Source organism: Pygoscelis adeliae, unplaced genomic scaffold (assembly GCF_000699105.1).
Source record: "Pygoscelis adeliae isolate BGI_AS28 unplaced genomic scaffold, ASM69910v1 Scaffold1, whole genome shotgun sequence".
Lineage (NCBI taxonomy): Eukaryota > Metazoa > Chordata > Aves > Sphenisciformes > Spheniscidae > Pygoscelis > Pygoscelis adeliae.
In genome coordinates, this window is record NW_008824051.1 from 2,196,617 (window position 1) to 2,207,573 (window position 10,957).

General features: G+C 40.6%; 1 protein-coding gene across 1 annotated transcript in view; it reads right to left on the reverse strand.

Moving 5' to 3' along the window:
- The window catches only part of EPCAM (epithelial cell adhesion molecule), a 12,430-nt gene extending 5,246 nt beyond the window's left edge, over positions 1–7,184 (reverse strand). The window contains exon 1 of the mRNA XM_009333681.1: positions 7,109–7,184. Coding sequence (XP_009331956.1) covers positions 7,109–7,184 — 76 coding nt within the window. The remainder of the gene's footprint in view (positions 1–7,108) is intronic.
- Positions 7,185–10,957: the final 3,773 nt, after the last annotated feature.

Genomic DNA, 10,957 nt, shown 5'->3' on the forward strand with positions numbered 1-10,957 from the left:
GCCTCAGTTGGCCGGACCCGCGGAAAGGCCCCCCCGGCCGGCAGCTCCGGGGGTGGCCGGCCCCGAGGTCTCTGCCCTGGCCTTGTGGCGGCCGGGCCCTCCGTGTCCTTTCCCTCAGGAGCAGGCGGGGGCTGTTTTCTCTCACTTCTGCGGGCAGGCGGTCACAGGTCACTACCGCAGTCCACTCTCGGCAAGCTGAGAGCCCGTAACAAATATTCACACTTTATAGTTAGATTTGTTCGCATTCAGTGGTGCCCTTTGAACTACCCCGTGAGGACTTAATGTTTAAAATAAATCCTGATAGTCCCTCAGTTAACTTAAGAAAAAACAGAATGCCTATCTGTATAGAATAAGCTATTTCTTAAGGATCTTTCTGCTGTTTGGGTTTTTTTTTTTCTTTCTTTTCTAAAGTACACATTAGGTCACTCTACCTTAGGACTGCTCTGAAGAGAGTCGCTTCTGGTGCTGTGGTATCTATACTTCCTTGTTCAGAAAAATGTAGTCTTTGGTGCTTTGTCTCTGGGCAGCAGAGCTTTGTGGGAACCTGCAGTGCCAGAGCCCTGCAAGGTCGCCGAGGAGGAAACATAGGAAAGCCTGCTGCAGGTTTTAAAATGGCTTTCCAAAGTGTAAAAGCAATGCCAAAATGGAAGACGAAAGATAGGTATGGTATGCTGAAAATATTTTCTGAAGCTTTTTTGAGTTTATTAATTCAGTTAAAAAAATGCATAGATCTTTCTGAAAAATATATTAGTGTCCTAGAAAAACAAGTTATTTTAGTAGAGGGGAAAACCAGAATGACATCCAAGTTGTTCTGCATTTATGAGAAATGAACAGCGTTTCCAAAGACTTGAAACTTCCTCTTACCAGTGTTAACGTTTGCTGCACAATAAAAACTTGTTGATGCTTTTGTATATGCAGACCTTGGTTAATGAAACTGTTTGAAACCTTTGCATGTTCTGAAATGTAAGTGCAGGTTAGCTATCTTTGTGGTGGTGTCTCTGTGCGCAGCTGTGCTTGTGTTGTATCTTTGGTTTTGTATTTACTGTTGTCTACAGTGCCCTGCTGATATTAGGTAGGTGCTGTCTCAGATGGGTCCGAGTTAAATGACTGTTTTTTGGGTCTGCTCCTGGTACAGCCCAGATTAGAGTTTTGCAGCATTTATCTTGATTCTTCTTGCGGTTTTGTGTGGCTTCTTAATGCTCTTCTGATACACTTGTGAAAGACTCAAAATAAGAGGATGATCTTGGCAATGTGAAAACTTGGGAAGACTTTAAAGTCTCAGATATGGACTTCTTGCATTGCTGCTGTCATGGTGGCATGATGGCATTCTTCAGAAAGATGAGCAGGGTCAATAGGCTCAGAAGTGCCTGCCTTATTGTAAAGCTCATTTTCTATGTAATGTACCGGTTTGTTCAAGATGAGAAGAGTTACCCTGTCGTTACCAAATCGCTAAGCTGAACTATGTAAGCCTTGATAATAAGGAACAGTAAATTTTATCATAGGCTTTTGCCTTTTTTTTTTTTCATATATGTAAATGTAGGAACAGAACAGGCTGGGTACATGCTAATCCTCCTTGTTTTCCTGGCCCTCGTTGTGTGTAGGTAAACCTCTGTGCCTAGTTTTAAAAATCCAAGCCTTAGTCTGCAGTCTTGAAACCTCACCGTGGGTACTACTGAAAGTAGCACTGTCTCTTCAATGACCTCCAAACAGACGGGTCTTTGCTGTTAGTATACAAAAAATAGCCATAACCTTTAGTATCTAAGGGTTGAATGGTCTTAGGGTATTTGTGTGGACTAAAGAAGCCTCCTACAGTGTGTTTTGGGTTTTTACTATGACACATTACATTTTCCCTGAACTGTTAGTTATCACCTATAGAAAGCCATACCGTAACTGTGGTGCAAAGATAGGTGCATCGTGTTGCTTTTTGTAGTATAGCATTAATTTGGCTCCAATTTGCAGGAGTTAATAGAAGCTTGTTATGTATAATTTCCCCAGGTTTTCAAATCTGAAGAAATTCTTGTTTAAATGTTGCTCAGTATTTTAGAAGCAGAGGGAGTTGCTCTACACAATGTCATTCTTCAGCAAAGCAATGGAAATGAGGGACCATTCACAATAGCATTAATCTTACCCTCTTTCCAGGTTATTTTGAGGGAAGCTTCTCTGTAGAATCAAAGCCAGTGGAGCAGGCATATGGTTAAAAAGATAAAAGGGCCCAAATATCGAAGTAGCTTCATTACACAGGTACCTTGGTGTCTAGGGGGTTGGAAGGCAGTGTCTTTTTTGTACCTTTTGTGGTGATATGTCACTCTCTGTGCTGGAATATGTGACCTTATTCAATGGCTATCCTATATTAACTTTCCTCAGCGTACAGCTCTAAAGGTAAGGCCTTGCTTATTGGTTATAAACAGGATAATTTTATCAACTGTTGGAGATACCTCCTCTTATCAAATAGGTGAATGCTGATTAGGCAGTGCAGTGTAGGCTAATTGTGGTTTACACTTATTAAAGCATAATTACAGCTCAGACAAAATGCTACGAGCACATTACTGGCTCTATCATACAGCAAAAAGAAAAAAAAAAAGTTTTGATGACCAGGCCCTAGAGAATACGTAAACTTACATTTGGAAAACTCATGTATTTTTCAACTTTTGCTCTGTAATTTACATCTGCTCCAGATCTGTTTGGAGCATAAAGTTCAGTTCACTAAAGTATTCAAGAGCTGCTGATGCTAGTGGGAGATTTTCTGTTGACTTCAGTGAACTGTGGATCAGCTCCGAGGAGATAAAACCAGCTCTTTCTGAAGTCAGTAAGAATTAGTGCGATACTGGGATCTGGCCTAGGTCTTTACGAGGTCACTTCCAGGTCTTCCCTAGAAATTGGATAAATGGGCTTCTGATACTCCCCAGGCACTGAAAAAGGACAAAATCTGCTCTCAGGGAAAGTTGCAAGGATGTATGAGTCACTCCTGAAGTATCAGGAAACGATGCAAGGTGGGGCTGTGACATGCACTGTGGTCAGCAGATCAGAGAGATGAGTGGAGAGTGCACGATGAGTGCCACTGGAGTATTTGGCAATCTAGCTCCGAGATTCTTCAGAGGCTGCAAACCTGATTGGGTTTGGGTGTAGCCTTCTGAAGATAACCAAAGTCTTGTCCCTAGAAAATAGGCCATGTATTATACCAAACTGCAAAGCATAGTCTTACTAGTGTTTTCCCAACAAAATTAATGACTTCTGAAAATTCGTGATGACTTTTAACTGGTTGTTAGAAACAACCAGAAACAGTCTTATGCTCAAAAGTGCCAACAGGTTTTTTTTGGATGGTAGACATTGCTATATACATTATCTGTATTTTAGACTTGCTCAGAGACTTTTTATTAGTACAGTTTAGAATGTTTGTGTTCAACTTTTTTTGCAGACTATACCATCTGCATAGAATGAAGCCTTGAAAGGACTGTAGGAAGAGGACAATATTGAAAAATTATATAGAGTATCTTGCCCATGAGGTGTTTCTGAAAATTCCATGCCTTCACAAACCGATGTATACTGCTGCTCAAAGAAGTGTAATAAAACTGGTGCTTCTGCGTATTTCATTTTTCCTGCAGGTTTGAAAAACACTACATAGCAGGTAAGTATTATTATCTTGATTTGAATGAGAACATTTGGACTCATGGAGAGCTTAAATTTTTCGGCCATATGGAGCTGGTCAAATATAAAGCCACTAAGAAAATAAATGAGCAATTGTGTCTTTCTGCTAGACTGAGTGTCTAACTACTTCTGAACACTGTAAAAAAGCTAGTTTACATGTTTTGTTTATTTTTGGCCTGTTTCTAGGTCATTACTTCTTTTTTCCTTGAATAATAACACAGTTTATAAACATGTTTGTGTATTTTGCCAAAATTGTCATGCACGTTTGTTGTGGTTTAACTCAGCAGGCAGCTAAACACCACACAGCAGTTGCTCACTGCCCCCCCACCCCGCACTGGGGTCGGGGAGAGAACTTGGGAGGAAAAAAAAAAAGGTAAAATTTGTGGGTTGAGATAAAGACAGTTTAATAGGACAGAAAAAGGAAAGGAAAATAATGATAAAAGAATATACAGAAAAAATGATGCACAATGCAATTGCTCACCAGCTGCCGACTGATGCCCAGCCAGTTCCTGAGCAGCGGTCACCGCCACCCTGGCCAGCTTTCCCCAGTTCATGTACTGAGCATGACATCACATGGTATGGAATGTCCCTCTGGCCAGTTTGGGTCAGCTGTCCTGGCTGTGCCCCCTCCCAGCTTCTCACTGGCAGGGCATGGGGAGCTGAAAAGTCCTTGACTAGTGCAAGCACTGCTTAGCAACAACTAAACCATCAGTGTGTTATCAACATTGTTCTCATCCTAAATCCAAAACACAGCACTGTACCAGCTACTAGGAAGGAAATTTAACTCTACCCCATCCAAAACCAGGATAACACTGGACATAGAAATTAGTTCAGAGGCAGTGGCAACACTCATAAAGCTGTCCTTAGCTTCAGAAGCCCACAGCTTTGTTCTCTATCAGGCTGGAGGCCTTTGACTGAAAGTAAGAGTACTAAGAGGTAAAGGGCTGTTGGTTCAGAGGTTCATAAAACTAGACAGGGTGTAGCCACAGGAGAGAAATGCTCATGCAATTAATGTATGTTCTATTTGCGTCTTTGAGGATTATAGAAACCAACCTGTCTGATACGTTGTGGTATCCTCATCTCTCTGCCAGGGCTTAGTCTTAACTTCAGTGGGTGGAGTCAGTAACAGGCTTGCCATCCTTCTCTTTACTTACCTGAAAATACATCTCCATGGCTCTTATACCTACAGCATTTTTAGACCATCAATTGTCAGCATTCAAAGCTGCTTAAAATGTGCAGCATTAGATGTAAAAAACTTAATAACTCTTCATGCAGACTACTTCGTAGCAGAGAGGCAAGCATATTAATTTCATACTGTGCCCAATCCCTCAGAACAGTCACTGGTTTAGTACAGTTTGGAAGGAGCTCAGAGGGAAACGTGAGATCACAAGTTGTAGTAAGAGAAGCTCCGTTTACACTAAAATTGTTTCAATTCTGGCATCTAAGATCCTTTTTTTTGCCCTTTTAGCCATTCTCTGTGAAAGAAGATACAGATGGAACTTTGTCAAAACACTTGTTAAAAACTGTTTGAGAGAGTCCTAAATAGATTTTAACATGCTTTATCGCATGACAACATCTCTGTGCTGTAGGCAGAACCAAAGCAGATGGTTATACAGACAGATAGTTGTCCCGTCTCTCAGTACAGTGTTATCAGAAGGCACATTAAGTACTCTTGTCACAACCTGGAGGTGTCTGCCGTTAAATTTGCTTGTGTCGGACTTGTCTATATATACAGGTAGCTACAAGGCAAGCTAGGGTGTGGATTTACACGTGTATGGTAACCCACAGTAACAACCTGTGGACACAGCTGTACCCAGCAGTAAGCAGAAGACATCTATTCCTCAACGTAAACAGGGTCACAAGCATGGACACAGGCAGTTTCCACGGAGCAGCTAACATGCTGGAAATCCCCACCCACTCTTGCCTCACTCTAACTTGTGTGTGTAGTCATCCCAAGCAAAGGTGAATAAATACACCCAAGAGCTGAGCAGAAAAATTGCATCCCACAAGCATCCCACAAGCACCATTTGGTGTAACACAATGGGCAGCAGAGTGGGGGTAAGAGACCTAGGTGTTCCATAGCTCACAGAATGCCCCCCCCCCCCCGCTGAAATAAATTGCTTTTGTGTTGTAACTACCTTCCTAGTTCATGAGTTTCCCTTATTTTTCCAGTTAGTGATAGCTGTTACCAAAGTTCATCTGTTTCTCTTTGCACTTTAATTTACGGCCCCAATTTTATTGCTTCAACCTCTGAGTGAGAGAACTTTTACAACTTGTGATTACTGAACTCAGAGAAACAAGAAAGCTTTTTGACCTGCCGTGGAGTAATTATAGAGCCCATTGCTTCTTGGGAAGGGCGTTCAATGTTTAACAAACTGTAGCAACACTAACTTAACTGTGTGGAGCCTGGACCATTGGATGGGAGTGGAAAAAAAAAAATTCCAGACTCTTTCCAGCACACATTTTAACTCGTCTGTTTTTAGTCTCCAAAGGGCTGTCCTTGCAGTTCTGCCTTCCCGCTATTGAACTTGACGCTGTTCCTTTCTTGGCAGTATGAGGGGATTGGAGCCAAACTATTTGCATATGAAAATAATTTTCTCTTACTTCAGAAATTACAGCTACATTACGCTGACTAATCCTTTCATGAGGTGAGTCTTCTGAATGCCATGCCATCAAAATAAGGCTCCTGACAATAGAGAAATTGTCCTGTCTTAATTACTACTATTGTTTCATATAGTATAGGGGCTGTGGTCATGGACAAAGATTCAATTGTGTTCAACAGCGTAAAAACAGAGAATAAATAGATACCCTGTGTTTGAAAGAGTTTGTGATCTGAATTCTGCGACCAGTAAACTGAGAGGTAAATCTAAACTTTGGAATTGGGAAACTAGATGAGAAAGACTTGATGCAATTTACACATTTTGCCCAGTTATAGAATCATAAGCCAGCTAGCTAAGAGTTTGAAGGCTCCCACCTATTCTTCATCCACTCAGAGAGGTATTATTTAAGAAATGCTGAACTTGCCTTCAGGAAAAGAATTAGGACATTATTTTGAAAGCACCAAAGTTTTTCTACTTTTCATCTCCCTAGATAAAAAGATAGATATATGTCCTGCATAATAAGTTGCTTAGGTCTTTTGTGGTTTTGTGTACTAAGGTGTACATACACGTTACAGCAGTGAGACTATGCATGTGTGTTATTCACTAGATGTGAATGGAATATTTTCAGCTAATGTGATTTTATAAAAATGTTTTTTTAAGTAAAATTCTTGAAGTTTTATTGGTTCAGCTACACTTCCATTGCAAAGATTTTTGAAGTCTAGGGTTTGCTGGCTGTTTCTGAGGGGAAAGAGGAGAAAAGTACAAGCTGAAGAGGTCGCATTTTTCAACGCGAATGTAGGCAACCCAGTCACTCTGCGCACGCGCAGTACACCGGCAGCGCCCTGGGCACGGCTGACACACACCTGCTCCTTGCTCCTGCACCGGTGTCTCGGGAAGCCTGGTGCTCTTGGCAGCTGAAACAAATGGCTCCAAGGTCATGGTGGTATGGAGGAGTCCTGCTTATTGGTGCTCTTTGCACAACGCAGTATGAAGAAACAGCATGGGCATAACTGGGTAACAAGTAACCATGGTTATTAAATACTCGCCAACGCAAAATACAATCTCCGGTGGCTTTAAAAAGTTAGAATATGGTGGGTGATGTCAGAAGGTTCAAAAAACCACTTAAAGGAGTACTGTACAGTGCATCTCCTTTCCCTTTAATGTTAAATATGCACTCGGAGTTACTGATGTTGAGAGATACGTCTTTCATCACTTGCCATTTTGTGACATGATGGTGAAGACCTAATGTCTTCTATCTCATCTGTTTATTTTGACAAAGTAATTGGAACTCTTCAGGTAAGGCTACTTCATTTCATTTACAACCGGCACAGAAGCGGCAATCCTTACAAATAAATCTTAAAGGCTTCCACTGTCTGCTTTGAATTAGTTAAGTTCATACAGGACATATCAGTCTATTTACAGTAGAAATGAACAGCAAGTTCAAACTTACGTCCCCAGTACTTTGTGTAGGTTTTCTGCTGCAGAGTACTTGGCTGTTTTGAAGTATGCAGAAGCAGCATGTTCAAACATGCACTGTGTTTGCTGGCAGCTTTCACATTCTTTCACCATTTACTGTATTAGTCTAGTCAGTGCACTTCTTGTTCACGACGTAATTTCCAAATGACTTTTTTCTTCTAGTTTCTGAATTTCTCAGTACCTGAGAATAACTACAGCTTTTCTTTGACTTAAGTATTAGAAAACCCTGCTGTATGCTTAGTAGTTCTTTTCAAGTAAACAAAGCTGAAAAGAATTTTCCTGTCCGTTCATCCATCAATGACATATACTTAAGTGCCACTGGGCCATTTGTAGTTCGAATCATACTGTAACATTTGTCAAAAGCAAGGATTCGGCTGTAAGGCACCTTTCTAGTATCCTTACTTGCTACCTCAAGTAGCAAACAGGTAAGCCATATTCAGTCTGTTATACTTAGTTCTAGACCAGGCACCACGATGCCGTAACGATTTGTTTCACACAACTCGTCTAAATCCTTACTCTCTCTTCCCACGTGAAAAACAGGCTTCTGGTGGTAGATGTGGGTTCAGGTGGTTTATCTGTTCCTTTTTAATTTACTGAAACTTGTGTGACTTGCTACACCCTTTATTCTGAAAGACTTAACCGCATGTCCAGAGTTTGCTTTTTAGATGAATGCTTCAGTTTCGTTATGGTGTTTAGGAATGGAGCTCTCAGCCTGCGTGCACTTCATCTAGAACATATTTGATTGAGAGGCTGGGTCCCCCCCGACAAGGTCAGGAGTTGCCTCTACAGGGAAGAGAGACACTTTTTTTCCCCCCTATTTCACACTCTGCAATAAGTAGGAAAAGTCTATAATTGAAAAATACGTATTTTATAATGAACAATGATGTGTACTTAAAAGAACCAATGGTTCTTCTTCATGACTTTGTTTGAAAAGAAATACCAGGTGTTCTTCCTATGGTACTTTATCTTTCTTAAACAACAAAAAAAAGTTTACTGCAAAGGCTATCAGAGGCCAAAGGCATTTGTTTTCCTACCTCACAAATATTAAAAGATTTTTTAAACAAAGTATGTATATGCTAAATATAATTAATTAAAATATTAGCCCTGTGTTTTTCTTCAGTGATGCTTCTTAACCTATCTGTAAACAACTCAACCACTGAAAAAATTTAAGTCCTTTTTTTTTGTTTAAAGGAAGTAAACTGCTCTGCAGCTGCCTTTTTGGACCAGCTACTGGGTACCTATGTAACTATATATCTCACATAATTGAGTTCCAGTGCATGTATGGAAAAAATTTATGGAAAAAAGATTTTCTAAGAATCCCAGGTCTTTCAAGCCCAGGTCTCGTTCATTTTATATATATATATGTGTGTGTGTGCGTGTATAAAAATATAAATCAATTCAAACTGTGATAACATATAAAGATGAAGAGTAGCTAAATTGATCTACGGTCCACCTATAGGAAGGATTAGGAATTAAGTACAACATGAAATCCAGTGTACTGGACTAGACAAATGCCACATTGTCTGAGTTTAAATTCCTTGTGGTGAAACAGTGCCCCCTGATGTCCAGCGAGCTACCTGGAAAGAGAAAACTACATTCTTCCAGATACTCTCGAACGAATTGTTCAACCTTCTAAAAACTGCAGTTAGTAACATGCAAAGTTGAGAACTAGTTAAGTCCACTCTATCATGCAGAGGATTTAGAGTCAGGTAAAGTTCTGTTTCCTTATCGTCACTGTGTTCAGGCATCAACCTTTCCACGTTGATGTTTTTTCATGATGTTTCCAAGTTGGATCCTTGAGTCATCCCCATCTCAACGATCCTACCTCAGCCTGTGGAGTCCTGCAAGGAAAGAAAGGTAAAGTTGCAGACTTTTCTCACGGCTTTTTCTCACAATTTCTGTTTCCTCAGAGTCTGAGCCAAGGTTATGCAGCTGGTCTGTATCAGAGCAGAGCCCTGGGTCTGGGAGGTAGGGGACAGTACAGTAGGGGTTAGAGAGTCACAATACCTGTTTAATAACCGGATTGTAACAGATCTTTGAGTGAAAAGAAAAAAAATAATCTTTTAATATTTCGTTGCAGAACCACCAGCTCAAAAAAATATTTGAGAAAGGGGAGAGCTACAGGAAAAAAACCCATACAAACCCTGGAAAGCTCTGTGTGGATAAAGATCTACACTGTAAGCCACTTTTTATTGATAAGCCAAGGAATACAAATGTGAAGATGCAAAGAATAAGAATGCACGCACTTCACAATTATCATTGCAGTTTTATGTTTTGCAGTAGAGCAAAAAAAAAATGACAGAAGCTTGTTTCCTAGTCTGAATGGTTTAGATGGTTATACGGAAGTTTCTGTAACTTATCCTTTCTTATCTTAAAAGATAACTTATCCAGTTATCAAATGAATGATAATTAATTGAAGAGTGCTTTGAGTTCCTTAGATGAAAAGTATTATGCAAAAATAAAGAACATTTTAATGCAGGGTAACTCAGCCTGAACACGTGTATATGAAGAGAGAACCTCAGACTTTTGCCCAACCGATGTATTTGGCATTATCTCCGCCCCGCCGCCGAGTTTCCCGATTTCAGCCTGTTCCATAGAGAGATGTTGTTAGTTTGTACATTTACCACTTGATACGTTTTTTCTCTCTCTAGAGTATGCGATCAGAAACTTGATATGACCTTTCCCTGAACATGCTCGCTAACTCAGAGCACCTAAATAAAGATATCTAGCAAATTATTAATAAAAGATGAGGAGGGAGTAAAAAGGCCTCTCTTCTCATTACCATAACAAATGAGGCCAATTACACTTTAATTGGCCTGTACAGGGGGAAACAATGAAATTGGATGTATTTCTTGCCATCTTCCTAGAATAAATCTTTAGCTCTTATAGCAGAAGACAGCAGTAAGATTTCACACTGAATCTTCCTAGCGAAGGGAGGTTTTTGTTCTTGTTATTACATTTCAGTGGACTGCCTTAGACTAATTGCATGATACTACAGGCATTAATTGCTTCTGTGGAAAAGTAACAGCAGGGTATATCGCACGTGTAATGATCTTTGAAGTTAGGTACGCCTTCTCCCTCACGTCCCGTGTCTCCTGGGGAGATGCCCCCCACCCCGGGGAGATGTTTTAAGGAAGCTTTTACAATGTTGTTGGGCAGCTGGGAGATGAAAGTCGAGTTTCAGAACAGCTTATGGTAGAGGAAAGAGCAACGGCCGCGAACGCAGCGCTGCGGAA